We start from the raw sequence: 14,602 nt of genomic DNA, 5'->3' as shown, positions 1-14,602 counted from the left end.
AGCATACTGCCCTCGTCTGGGTTTACTACTAGACTGTAAGTTTGCAGAAGGCAAGAACTGTGTCTTATCTCTAGTCTTAGTTCCTCGTCTGGTAGATAATAAATACATATTGGATGGTTGGGTAAATGTATGACTAGAAGAAGAATGAATAAATGACTGAAAATAATTATGACCTTAAATTCTTCTTGGAAAAAATTTGTTATAAATCAACAAATAATACTTCCCTTCCTTCACTTTATATAATTCTAACCGTGCAATTATTACAGGAAATGTGCAGATGGCAATATAAGTGCTGCTGGAAGCCTGTGACAAATACTGATGTCCCTAGGTGCTTCTTCCCCAGGAACTGGGGCTATGAAGACAGCAGTGGTACAAAAAATACAAGCACAGGTGAGCACTGCCCTAACGTTGCCCAAGGGAACAACTCTCAAAGACCAGACAAGTTGACTGCAAAATAAAGGCTAAACACTTCTCTCTTTCTCTCTCTTCCCCCTCCCCCATCCCTAGGGTTTACTGTCCAACTGAAAAGGTTGCCATCCCCATCTCTGTTTGGCAATGATATCAACGATGCCCTCTTCACAGCTGAATTTCAGACATCTAATCGTTTTCATTTCAAGGTTGGTTCGGTAGTTACCACCGAGGATTCCTCCGAAGAGAGCAGAGCCCCCGGCCTTGGCCCCCCGTGCAGAGGCGTGGAGGCAGCTCTGTCTCTCTCTGTGGGGTGCTCCAGATGCGATAAGCAGGCGAATTTTTAATTCGATGGGGGACATGTGATTAGGTGATTTCTTCTCACAAATCAGGAAACAGAGGGCAAAGAATGAGAAGCTGTTCTCACCGGGGACTGTGTGGGGGTGAGACTAGTTCGTGGTTCCACGGGGAAGTGGTCTTATCTGGAGCTGTCCTTTCCGTTTCCTCTGACAGATCACTGATCTGTATAACAAACGCTACGAAGTCCCCCATGAAAGTAGTAAGCAGTTCAATGGGACTGCCGACACCTCCAATTTGAACTATTTCGTCGAGGTCACCCATAAACCCTTCAGCATCAAGATAACGAGGACGAGCAACCAAAGAGTCTTGTGAGCTTTTCGACACTCTACATGTCTTTGAATATACAGCCCCGATACTATTCCTTCTGACTTTCTGTGGGCGGGCAAGCAGATAAGTATGACTTGGGAAAATCTTTGAACCTCAGAAAAATGTCAAAGCTTTTACTACCAATCACTAATACGACTAATCTGTCATGATTACAGAGCAAAGAATACTAAACTGTCATGTGCTGGTTTGCTAAGTTATATAAATACACTTGTGGTTCACGTATATAATGAAGTAGGGAATTTTATTATTTTGGATTACCATTCATACTATAACTCAACTTTACGATTTATCTTTCCACATTATTATTTTCCTGAGAAAATTACCGTCCAGCGCCTAAGGCAGCCTAAGGCAGCTTCAGTCATAAATTGCACTGCAGGAAATACAAGGATTCGTGTTGGTAAAACCTGTATTCGAATCCTGAGACCAGCATGCCGCCAGTCAGCTGCGTGCTGAGCCGCAGAGCGCCTCCCCTCGTCAGTCTCGGTTTCTTTGTGGGGTGCAAGGCTGCGTCTGCTCTCTTCCCACGATCATTCTACTTGAGTAATTCTCCTCTAGAATGAAAGAAACAGAGGCCCCCTAGACGGGCCTTCCAAGGCAGCCTGGGAGCGGGCGATAACCCAGGAGACAACCGTTCCCCAAGCGGACAGGTCAAGGAGCAGACCGCGTCCCGGCAGAGGCAGCCGTTTGGTGACTGTCGCTCTCATTCCATGGCCCAGGTTGGACACGAGCATCGGGCCCCTCCTGTTCTCCCAGCAGTACCTGCAGCTGTCTCTCCGGCTGCCCAGCGCCAACGTGTACGGGCTGGGGGAGCACGTGCACCAGCAGTACCGTCACAGCATGGCCTGGAGGACATGGCCCATCTTCACCCGGAACAGCATGCCCACCCAGGTGAGGCCCGCGTCCCCCTGCCGACTGAGCCCAGCAAGGGACTGACGCCTTCTCTCCTCTCCCGAGAGCAGCCGGCAGAGGGCAGCAGCCTACAGAGTTACGGCTACTGATTATTTTGCCCAGTTTCGATCTGTTTGTGTTGGAGAATTCTTGTTCTTGAGGTTTATAAACTTACGGTGGAAATATATCAATTTTTAAAAACACTTCACTTAAAAAATATAATTTAATGACTATATCAGAGCCTAACATATATTAGAAAATACTTCTGCAAAGGAGCTAGCTCTGTCGTTAATACGTGAGTAGTGTCTAGGCTCCGGAGAACTTCAGCGGGAGCCACTCTCGTAGAACTCTGTAGACTGAAAAAGGCCTCTTTCGGCAGCTTGAATATTATTCTAGGCCGCTGCTGGTTAAGCGTGTTGCCGAGATGGCAGGGGCGGCCCTGCCTGGGAGGGTATTAGAAATGTGCAAGTTCAGGCTATGGCTCAGACCTCCGGAACCAGAATCTGCATTTTAATAAGATCCACAAGGGAGTCACATGCATCGCAAAGTGGGAGAAGAGCTGGTCTGGAGCAGTGCCTCTCATCCGACCTGGCGAAGGGTTGGTCCCTCCTTCCCTCCTCCCTGCCCTCCTGCCTTCCCTCCTGCCTTTTTCCCTTTCTCCAATTTTTTTTTTTTTTAATAATCCAGTATGGGCAATACTTTTATAAAATACAATTAAAATATATTACTGGGAAACGGAATCACGCAATATATGATCTTTGGTTCTGTTTCTTCACTTCACACCACATATGTGAGGGTTATTAACGTTGTAATGTGGTAGTTCATTTCTTATTATTCCTCAGAGCATTCCATCATGTGAGTGTGTTATATTCTGTCCATTTGCCAGTCAGTGTTACCATTTCAATGGTAACTCTTTGGTATAGTACCAAACTACATCAAGAGTTAACCAGATACATGTAGTGCATGGCTTTTGATTTTATTTGGGGGTGACTAAAAGCATTTTAAACGCATACCATTATTTCTTCCCATTTTTGTCGACAGGGCATGATTAACCTGTACGGAGCTCACACGTTCTTCCTGTGCCTCGAGGACACCAGTGGCTCCTCTCTCGGAGTTTTTCTGATGAACAGCAATGCGATGGGTAGGGAGCATCTTTTTCTCTTGGCAGGGATACATTTTGGGATGCCGCTTTTATAAAAACAGCTTCCATGGTGACATCGCTGTTTAACGGAGGCATATCGGATGTCCTGTGCTCGTATAAAAACTGGAAACCCAGTGTAGGTTAACCTGTCTATGAATCCAGTTAATGCCGAAAGTTATTTTATTGAAAACTGCTTCAGCGTCCTCTTTTTATGGAATATTCTCCATGGTATTCTGTAGATAGTAGGGTCCATTGATAGACACGTCCCAAAGATACAGAGATTTCAGCATGTGGACCATGCCGTCTGTCTGTAGGCTGTCTCTCATCACCTAGCTCTTCCCACTCCGTGATCCATCCTTCCTCCCTTCCTTCCTCCAGCTTCGACTATTGCTGCTCTAATAAGGGTTTATTTTTATTTTTAATTGTAGTTAACCTCATCTAAGAAGTTGTTTTAAAACTTTTCCTTCGCTAGCAAATCCCAGACATTTGTATTTTTATGTGTCCAGATTAAAATCGAATTTGTTCTTCTTTTGAAAAAATTTATTCTTCAGTGGCACTTTACTCATTTGTCATTCTGATAAACTTCAGCAATCATCTGGAAAAAAAAAAAGGAACACGGATGATTTTCATTTCTTTTACGATGAGACTGAGACCATTTAGAGTAGCTCAAGTATTTAGAGAGGAATATACTTTCAACCACGAAATTGTAATGACTCTCATTTTAACCCTTTCAGAGGTCACCCTTCAGCCTGCACCTGCAGTCACTTACCGCACGATCGGGGGCATTCTTGACTTTTATGTGTTCCTAGGGAACACTCCAGAACAAGTGGTGCAGGAGTACCTGGAGGTATGGCTTTGTATTTATTTATTTTATTATTATTAATTTTTTAGGTTTTTTTTTATGATGACATTGGTTAATGAAAGTCAATAAGTTTCAGCTGTACACTTTAACAGTAAGTCATATGTATATATTTACACTGTGTGTTCACCTCCTATAGTTAGATTTCTTTCTGTCACCACATATTTGACCCCCTTTACCGCATCTACCTTTCCCCTGCCCCCATGGCTTTGTATCTAGATCGTCATTCTTTATTGCCCTTCTCTCAGATACTTGTTATAAATTAATAAGAGAAAACGAAAGTTTATGAGTAAACTATAGATTACAGATGCTGGGATTGTGAGTCTTTCATTTATTGTATGTTTATTCTGATCACACTTATTGAGTGTCTTCTACGTGCTAAAAAAGCACCATAGAAGGCTTGAGAAATGCAAAAAGAAGTCAAATACTACCCTATCTTCAAGGAACTCAAAGTCTTTCCACGTATGATCAATCACTCCAACGATCTGAGGCCGCCAATTGGCAAAGTTTATTCATTCATTCAATAAATACAAATTTAGTGAAATGAAACTACATAAAAGGAATTGTACTGTTTATGTTCTACTCAAACTGTAGGACGGGAAGGAGCGTTAGACACGTTTGCTCAAACTTCCTACTTTATAGATGAGGCAGCTCAGGTATGGAAAGGTGAAGTGCTTTGTTCAAGATGGCACATAAAGAAATAGGAAATACAGTCCTAGTGCCAGCGGAGTTATGATCAAATACGAGAAATAGGACACGGCCTGAAATAATATAATTGGAAACACCTTATAATAAATGCCATTCATGAAATTCAGAGGCATGAAACGGAGCACCCTGCTGAGGAGACTGTCACATGAGGGGACGGGGTGCTTAGGGAACAATGTAGGACACGTCTCTCAGATCTTCTCAGAATGTTGGCTCGAGTAACTTGTAAACTTGGATTTTGAACATAGTCCAGTATTTCTTCACCCATCCCACTCTTAACCCTGTCAGTCCTTATTCCTTTGTCCTTAGCACATACTGCTATCTGAAATCCTGTTAGACATTCATTTCCTCTAAGCTCTGTGAGAGCAGAACTGTGATTGCCTTATGCCTCTATATCCCAAGTGCCTACATCCGCCCTTGCCACGTCGTCAACACTCTGAAAATATTTATTGTGTGAATGAAGGTTCTTTCTTTCTCCCCAAGATGACATTGTTATTCAAACATTTTTTACAAATCCAATTATTGTAGTTGTAGTTGGCAAGGTGCATTTAGTACTTAGGAAAGAAAGATGCGAGTTGTGGAATTTTGCTAATTCCCCCAGGCAATTACTCTTGGCTCTGAGATTTTAGATCTGGGGACTTTACGGAAAATGAAATGGAGACAATGTAGCACCAGACATGATGCTACAAACAGTGTTCATTCTAAATGCTTATACACTTCTTTATCTTTCTAGTTCGTTGGACGACCGTTCTTGCCTTCCTACTGGAATCTTGGCTTCCAGCTGAGTCGCAGGAATTATGGTAGCATCGAGGAATTGGAAGAGGTCGTAAACCGAAATCGTAAAGCTATGATCCCATACGTAAGTTGGAACTTCTCTTCTCTTGCCTAAGGCACCATTTCCTATCTTTTATTTTTTGCATCTAATTCAACTTATTCGGAAAAATACAGATGGATAGATAGACAGACACACCTACTTTGATAAATTTTTTAAATTAAATTTATGGGGAGACATTTGTTAATAAAATTGTATAGGTTTCAAGTGTACAGTTCAATAATACGTCATATGTATATTGCATGCTAAATTACCTTTGTCGTCATGGAAAGAGCACAGTTTATAAAGTCAGATGGAAATGATTTGGAATTTTAGCTTTAACTCTTCTTAGCCCTGTGCACCATTGAGCTGGTTAATTATCAACTCTGTATCTTATTTTGCTCCTTAATGAAATAAAAATGTAAGGCTTACTTTTGTGGACTGGTTGTGAAGCGTGTCCTACATGATACGTGTAAAGCATGTGACACAGAGGCTGAACTCCATCAAAGTTAGTGGCTATTTTTAAGAGAAAGTAGACTTGGTCAATAAGTGCTGATGACTCACAGTGAGGGAGTTTCTCGTAATGACCTTGTATCACGCCCTTCGGATCTAGCTGACTAATTTTGAAAGTTCTGTGATTGTAAAGCATTTATGATGTCCAATGTCCACTAGTAAATGAAAAGATAATTATTAAGTGTATAATATTTGAAAAGTCCCCTTCTGGAGTTCCATAATATGTGGTTAATGAAGTTATCAAAATAATTTATTTTGGGCTACATCTTTGGAGCTGTGGTACAAGCATATATTTGGTCAGTATCTAAAGGAAGATATTATGGGTGGAAATGGCTTGGACCTGGTTTTGGGATTTTTCAGTCCCCACCTTCTCAGAGTAGCAGTGAGGGCAGGCAAGGAGATGAGTTCTTCCTGTGAGAAAACATGACGGCCATGTTGTTTTTGTGTTAAGGAGAAATGATTATGTATTTTGTTTTGCTTCTCCTATGGCTGCTGTCTGCAAACACTCGATTCCAGGAGGAATCAGGCCAGCACTTGCCACATCTTAATTAATTTACAAGTGCTTTCCTATTCAAGCTTAACCGGCATTTGCTGCTATTTTGTAAATGAGGAAACGAGACACTATGAGGTTAATACCTTTGCTGGGGTCACTACAGCTAGCTAAATAGCTGGGCCAGGATTCGAAAGCAGTTCTTTTGACTACACGTGGTGTTGGTTTTAGTTGATCCTCATGCCTCCGATGGGAAGGGACTTTGGAGATGGTGGCTGATTCAGAAACAAATGAGCTTTGCATTCATGGACCGGATCTTTCCCAGCACATGGCCATGGAGGGTACCTGGGTCCTAAATGACTACCAATACTGGAGCAGATGATGCTGTGCTGGCAACAGGCCACAAGCCACAAGCCACACTCCTTCTTGTCTGTAAACTAGAGCTTCTAATGCACAGCTACATACAAAATACTTGCTGAGAAGACCTTTGTATTGTGTGGCAGATGGGAACAAAAGAGCACCTGGAGTCAACGAGTCTATCGCCAAAGCCCCAATGATCCCCCCACATAAGCACTCATGCATGTGGCCGTGCATGTCACTTAACCCCATTACGTTTCGGTCTTCTCACTAAGAATGACACCTGCTCCTCACAGATTGGTATGTAAACACAAAAATAATGTGTGTACGAGAGTTTGGTTAATTCAAGCTCCATCCCTTTGTCATTTATGCTTGTTAATTATTACCCCAGTGGTTTTATAAGGCAAGAAGACCGTTTTTCTCCTCTTATGATATATTCTAGCTTGATGTTTAGGGTCCAGGTCAGTACATGGTTATAACTTTACCAATGCACTCATTCAAACGAAGATGGAAAGAGTTCCTATTTTGTGTCAAGCATCCCAGCTCTCAGCTTCCAGGGATGAACAAGACACAGTCCCTTCCCACAAGTTCTTCCCAGCACTTTAGACACGCATCTATCAGGGCAAAGAGATAAAACTGCAACCTAAGAGCACCTGCATCTCTCAGAAGGGGCTGATTTACTCCTAGGAGGAAGCCATTCTGGGAGTTCCAGGACCATTAAGAAATGTGACATCTGTTTTCATGACTGAGAACCAGAATTATCAGCACGATAATATTTCCTGGGTTCTAACTGACCAGCACTATCTTCCAGGATGTCCAGTACTCTGACATAGACTACATGGATGCAAAGAAGGATTTCACTATTGATGAAAAGGCTTTTCATGGTCTCGCAGATTTTGCCAAGAACTTACATGATCAAGGACAAAAATATGTAATTATTATGGTATGTTTAAACACTTATTCTGTTGCTTAGTTTTTCCTTTAAAAATGCAAAAGAAATGCATAAAAACAAGATTTATTATTTTATTTATTCATTCATTAGAATCCCGGCATCTTAAATGATTCTGACTACCAGCCCTTTACGAATGGAAGTAAAAAGAGAGTATGGATCTTGTGGGACAATGGCTTTGTCATTGGGCAGGTAATATCTCAAAAAAAAATCAGAGTAAGTTACAGTCACTTGGGAAAGTTTGTGCTTTTGATATGAAGACAGGTGGAAGGCAAGTTACAGTATCATTGCTTGTTTTCATGGCTTTCGAGGTTTCTGTTATTTTTAAAACAGTAGATAGAGCAATCGAATGATTAAATTTCAGAAGGATTTACTTTTTAATTGAAATATATTTGACATGTAATGTTGTATAAATTTAAAGTGTACAACGTGTCCATTATATACTGCAGTATGATTGCCATTATAGTGATAGCACCTTTATCCCATCGCATAACTTTCATTTCTCTTTTGCAGTGAAAATAATAAAGACCTAGTCACTAGTAAGCTAGTCCCTAACCCTCTAATGATATGGATAATTGAGAAGCAATATAGTAGTAGAAGAAAGGTCATTTATTCTTAAAATTCTTCTGCCTCATAATTTCGATCTCTTTCCTCAGACAAAAATTCAGCTATGATAACGTAGCAAGATGCTCATAGGCTAATGTGAAACCTGTCTCAGCCAATATATTTTTAATTTACATGAGACTTATAGATAGAACCCAGCCTTTATTCCGAGGTAGCAGTTTCAGGCATTGGAGCAGGCCATTGAGGAACCCGTCTTCAGGGCAGCTGAGCATTTGAGAGTATTTTAAATCAAATCAGGTAGGCAACCTTCTCTTTCAGTGTTGTGTAGGGTCAGCCCTAGATGATTGGATTATGGGAGATTTACTGAGACTGGTACTCCATCTGAAAGTTCATGTGTCAGCAGCTCTTGTCATGCATGGGCAGTTAACTTGGCAAAACTTGTCTCTTCAGGGTTATCAATCCTTTACCTAACTGCTCATTTAGTCCCTGTCACTGACTTTGTCTGCAATACTTAATTCTGCTTACTTTCTTTTTCATTGATTCTGACTTTTCATGAGACAGTAGAGAAGTTGCCCTCCTTCTCCAAACCAGTTCTTTGCTTTTACTATTTCGTTTGAAGTGAGTTTCTAAAATATCAGACAGGCCGATATTCATATACGAGTACAAAATCGGTGGTCATGGTCACATAAAAATTGTTTTATCTAAGAAGTAGATTATCCAGACCCATGAGTCATTTCAGTAGTACTCATATTGGAATGGTATATAATTAGGAACTTGCATATAATCACAAAAATTGAATTAGATAAGTTACCTCCGTTGGCCATTAAATAGCATGAATCATTTGATCTGAGATGTTGGCAGAGGTAGTAGGAGTGGAGATGGTGTGGGTTAATTATAAAGGACTTTGGTTAGAATGACGTTTCCTGGGTCTGCTCTAGGTAGACTTGCTGTAGGTAACACCTTTGTAACACCATCTGTTTCCTGAAGTTCAAAATTAGCTCTGTTTATTATTTGGTGCCCTTCACCTAATACAAAGAACCAGGATAGAGAGAGAGAGAGAGAGAGAGAGAGAGAGAGAGAGAGAGAGAGAGAGAGAGAGAGATTGATTCGTTATTGATTCGTTAAAGTTGTCCCTAAATGACAACCTATAAATTTGTTGGGGAAATAAGCAAGAGTATATGCACCGTGGCTTGTATCCTGTCAATTCAAATTTATAGTAATTGGGCTATGACTATATCTTTGTGCTATTTGTAGAAAACATTAAAAGCTAATCTGATAGGAATAGATAGGAAGAGAAGACAGAATAAGAAATATTTGATTTGAGTGAGAAGCACAAAATTTATTTAACCATTTGAAAAAGATTGTTCATATGCCACCCCCCCCCAAAAAAAACCCAATGTCTTATTTATAAACAGCATTATTCAAAGCAGGTTTTAGACGACCTTTAATGAACAACACATTAAATTCAGTCATTCTCTTCTAAAATATTATATAGTTAGACTCTCTGGTATCTTAAACAGGTCTTCCAATTGGCCTGAAATAATAAAATTTTACTTTTTTTATCATAGAAAAAAGATACTTGTTGGCTTTTTATCTATATAATCAGTTGTTATTTATTTATTTTTCTTTTCTTTTTGTCTTCTTTTGGTTGCTTGCATCTATTTTATCATTTAATTTTTGGGGGAAGGAGAATCACGGATTTTGATTCTGAAATACTAAGGTACATGGGTTTGTGACAGAAGAAATATTAGCCAGCAATAAATGCGTGAGTGAAGCATCAAGCAAACTAATTGCCGTACCCTCCTTTGTTCCTTAGGGGTACCCTGGATGGACGGTCTTTCCTGATTTCAGTAATCCAGATTGTACTCAGTGGTGGACAGAAGAATTCCAAGCGTTTTATAAGACCCTGGAGTTTGATGGAGTGTGGATTGTAAGTTGTTATTCTAGGATCGAACTTCTTTTGGAAATGGATGCTTCGAGTTTTGAGATGAACTTTGATCCTAAGCTGGAATAAAATAATTTATTTGACATTGCTGAATGCCGAGCTTAAATGCAATAAATTAGACCCCTCGAGACCCTAGATTTTAATTCCAGTCTGCCACCAACGGGTTATTTCTTCTTGAGAAAGTTTTTTGCTTACTCATGGCCTCAGCTTTTTCCTCCATTAACTGTCTTTCAGCTTAAAAATACTGTTTTTTAGAAACTACAGTTCCTATTATTTGTAGCAGTGATTCATTAAAATTTAATCATTAGAGACCAATTTAATGGGCCCCTTTTATTTTTTAGAAGCTAGCAGGTGGTGACATTTCTTAGAAATTTTGTTTACAGGATCACATATCACCTATTTTTAATTTATTGTGAAGAAATGGATGTGACTTTAATTATATCTTCTCTTTGCCCCACATCGAGTGGAATAAAAGACAGGGGAAATTATAAAATAGACTATTACCCTGTATTAGGTTCTTTAAAACAATACGGAAACAATATTAGCAGCAATAAAAGCACGACCTATAAGAATCAGCCTTTGGAATGGTATATTCCTTAATTAACTGATTGAAATCAATGTATAAAAGGTAAAATGTACCTGATATCATTTAGAATTGGAAGTCACCTTAGGTACAGTCAAATTCAAAAGATACAACAGAGGTCAAGCAAGTTTAGGAAGATTACTTAGGATTCCCAGCATCAGTTAATAAGAGATCCCAGATATCTGGCTCCCATAAACAGCTAACTGTATATCAGTAACATTTTCTACTTTGTGTACTTTGTGCCTCTGAAGGAAATGGATGAAGTTTCTAGCTTTCTCCCCAATTCTGCTCGTGAGTGTGAAGACAACAGCTTGAACTTTCCTCCTTTCACCCCTCGTAAGTTTGCACCTGTTGGCTGATGATGAAGGCGTGGGACGTGTTTAAAGCAACCTCCGTGGAACACAGCGTGGCCGAGAGCTATTTCACTTCCCAGTTCCAGGGGCCCCACCCCAACCCTCTGTCCACCCTCTCCTGGAGACTGTGCTGCCTTGTTTGGTCTCTGAGGACCTTTTCCCTGCTATAGTCCAAGGGCAGGCATGTGTGAAGGTCATACCCCGCGTGGCTGTACCTCCTCTCTCGAGTCTACATTCTTCTACCTGTTTACATCCTTCAAACCCCTTAGGTGGTTCTAGTTCAAACTTTATGAGGATATCAGAGTACTGGAAGTGCACACTACCTTCCATTGGAGTAAATCTGTAATCTTGTTAATTTTTTTATGTGTTTGTTTAGCTTATTACCAATAGTTTAAAGAATCAATGGTTCCTATTAGTCCTTCCTATTTATAAGTCCCATTTCTAGTCAAAGTCAACTTGGTTGTCCCAGATTTTGAGAGAATTTGTGTGTGTATGTGAGATTGATTGATTGATTGATTGATTGATTGATTATGCTGTGGAAACAAATGACCCCATTTCAGTGGATTAACACAGTGAAAGTTTCTTTTTCACTTATATAATACTCTCGCGTGGGATGTGTGGCTCTCATCCCAGTAGTGACTCGGGGATCCAGTTACTTCCATTGCCTGGTTCTCCTATCTCGGAGTCCTTTGTTTCCAGCTTCCTAGGTGAGAGAAAGGATAGAGGAAGCTTTAGAGACAGGCCTGGCAGTGGCGTGTATTCAGTTTGCTCACATTTCTCTGGCCAGAGTCCAATCACAGAGCGTCAGCTAAACTTCAACAAAAATGTGAAATATAATCTTATACTCCCAGGAAGAGAACACTGGCTTGGTGAGCATCTGGCCAGTCTCTGCCAGTTTATTCTGATTTGTTCACTTCACTTACTCCCTTGAGCCAAGGTTTAGCTGTTTTTTGTTTTGTTTTGTTTTGTTTTGTTTTGTTTTGTTTTTAATCTCTTTTGGTCACTGAAAGAGTAGAGAACATTTTAGGATGAACTTTGACTTCAAACCACTTAACTTCTTGTGAAATCTACCATTCGCTTACCCTGCTTATTCTTTATTCTTCTCTGCTCAGTCTGTGTTCCCCCAATCTTTTTCACTGTGGATCAGTTTATCATACTTCCCTTTGAATTTCTTAATCTTCTTCTTAGCCAAAACGAAGTTTTATTTGTTTGTTTGTTTGTTTGTTTCCTATAGCACACTGCAATCCTATCACCTTCTGCCTTCTTCTGGCAAGCACCGCATTCCCTACCTCCCGGCAAGCATTTTGTCTACCTCCATGCATATGACCAGCTGCTCTGCCTCATAGCTGGTCTGCTTCCCACCTTCTCAGGATTGGACAGTACACATTCGTGTGAGAAAGATTTAGATAAATTACCTTCGTGCATGGAAAAATTTTAGTGTCCTTTCTTATCATTGTTGTGGTTGTGAATCTCAGTCTGGTGTAGCTGTGAATCTCAGCTATACCAGAAATATAATTTCTTTATATTTTATAATTGAATGTAATATCTCTCTCCAAATCCTGATTCTGTTGGGCTGGTGGGAAAAACTCAACCTCAGTCTTTCCTAGTGCCACCACTTTCTGGAATTGTGCCTCGGACTGAGGCCCTATGAACAGGCCAGGCTCTGTGAGGGAGGGGAGACGTGGCCCCCAGTGATTGGTCTACAAGGGAGAGGCGGGGAAGAACAAAACTGCAAGCCACAAGAAAGAAAACGTTGCGCATTTTAGGCATGAAAAAAGGGGGAAATGCAGTAACGATGGTGATTTCTAGAAGCAGGATCTGAGTTTTTATTCATGAAACCACCCAAATATCATATCTCATTTTTTTTTTTAAAGAAAGGTCATCGAGGTGCGAGTGCTTGTAATATAAGACTGAATATGTTCATTTTTCACGGCCCTCATATCTGTGTTTTATACACTCAATTCTTCTTGATTAAATATATGTAGATATAGGTGTGTGTTTTATTTTATCTCAGATCAACTGCCCATTGCTCGGCTTATTTCTCAGTTGCCAGCACCATTTTTTGTGAGCTCGGGGGAATGCAAATTGACGGCAGAATTTAAAATCTGGAAAGGATTTTGTCAGGTGGAGACTGGCGGGGAAGTTACAGGAACCAGGAAGCAGATGCCTGTTCCGGCTGGTTGACAGCGAGGTGCCTCACTGATGCGTCTCTCCCCCCACAGGAGTTCTGGACCGCTCCCTTTTCGCAGGCACCCTCTGCATGGACACCGAGTTTTTCCAGAACCTTCATTATGATGTCCACAGCTTGTATGGCTACTACATGTCAAAAGCCACCGACACGTAAGCACTTGGCTTTCCCCACAATTCCAGATGTGGACAGCTGGCAGATGGGAGGTTTCCCTCGTCATCTCTAAATGGGTCTTTTCAAATATATTTTGTGATTGTAGGGACCTAAAAACTCAGGTCTGACAGGCAACCTAAGAGGTCTCATCTAATCTCCAGGTTCTGCGCAGGACTGTTTTCGATTGGCTTATGACTAAGGAGCCTAATGGTTTTAAGGATATTAGTAGGCAATGATGTGCAAGGTATTTAGAACCCTAACTGAAAGTCAGCCCTTGCTTGGGTCCTATTACTGAATGTGCTAGGGTCGCCACACTGGGCTTGCCTGATTTAGCAAATAAAAATAAAAGACACCGAGTTAAGTTTGCAATGGACATAATTATACGAAAAATTATTCATTGTTTATATGAAATTCCGGTTTACCCGAGTGTCCCGTATTTACCTGGCCATGTTATACCACGCCCTCCTGGCTTCCCCGCTACTGCCTGACCCCATCTCCCTCTCAATTCTCCCTTCTGCCCCAGATACACACACACACCACTGCCACCATCAGCACCACTCATCTGTCTAACAAAGACAGATGCTTCCTACAAAGCATTCAGTCCTTTTGATACCTTGTCACAGGGATCTTTTGCTAATAACTTTGTAAATGGGGGAATAGCTCCCTGCAAACTCCCCCCACCAAGTTCCTTCCTTGGAAGGTGGTAAAATATAATCATTACACCTACAAGAGCAAGGAATTCAGGGCTAAGCTTAAGAAGATTTTAGTTTTAGATTTACAAAACAGATGGGGAAGCTAAAGTATTCGAAGATTTGTCGGGGCCTTCCAGTGGCTTAGGAAAGAATGTCTTAGACGTTCTCTGCTTGTTTTGTTTTAGTGCTTCTAGGACTCCGTGGTCCCCACCACGGAGTAGGGGCGGGGAGACTCTGATGTGCTTTATGGGGCTTTTCTCAGTCCTTTCATTTGACTTCACTGACCATCCTTTGAACGCTTCGGTTGAGAGACACT

The 14,602-nt window shown here is 40.9% G+C and overlaps 1 protein-coding gene across 1 annotated transcript in view; it reads left to right on the top strand.

Moving 5' to 3' along the window:
* The window catches only part of MGAM2 (maltase-glucoamylase 2 (putative)), a 72,028-nt gene that overhangs the window by 13,720 nt on the left and 43,706 nt on the right, over nt 1-14,602 (top strand). Inside the window, exons 4-15 of the mRNA XM_039860601.1 lie at nt 267-390; nt 508-617; nt 922-1,076; nt 1,812-1,983; nt 3,025-3,124; nt 3,859-3,971; nt 5,422-5,547; nt 7,671-7,802; nt 7,902-8,000; nt 10,189-10,302; nt 11,152-11,236; nt 13,476-13,593. Coding sequence (XP_039716535.1) covers nt 267-390; nt 508-617; nt 922-1,076; nt 1,812-1,983; nt 3,025-3,124; nt 3,859-3,971; nt 5,422-5,547; nt 7,671-7,802; nt 7,902-8,000; nt 10,189-10,302; nt 11,152-11,236; nt 13,476-13,593 — 1,448 coding nt within the window. The remainder of the gene's footprint in view (nt 1-266; nt 391-507; nt 618-921; nt 1,077-1,811; nt 1,984-3,024; nt 3,125-3,858; nt 3,972-5,421; nt 5,548-7,670; nt 7,803-7,901; nt 8,001-10,188; nt 10,303-11,151; nt 11,237-13,475; nt 13,594-14,602) is intronic.

This window comes from Pteropus medius, unplaced genomic scaffold, assembly GCF_902729225.1.
Source record: "Pteropus medius unplaced genomic scaffold, Ma_sr-lr_union100, whole genome shotgun sequence".
Lineage (NCBI taxonomy): Eukaryota > Metazoa > Chordata > Mammalia > Chiroptera > Pteropodidae > Pteropus > Pteropus medius.
Note: the sequence above shows the minus strand (reverse complement) of the source record. Positions and strands in the feature narration are given on the sequence as shown.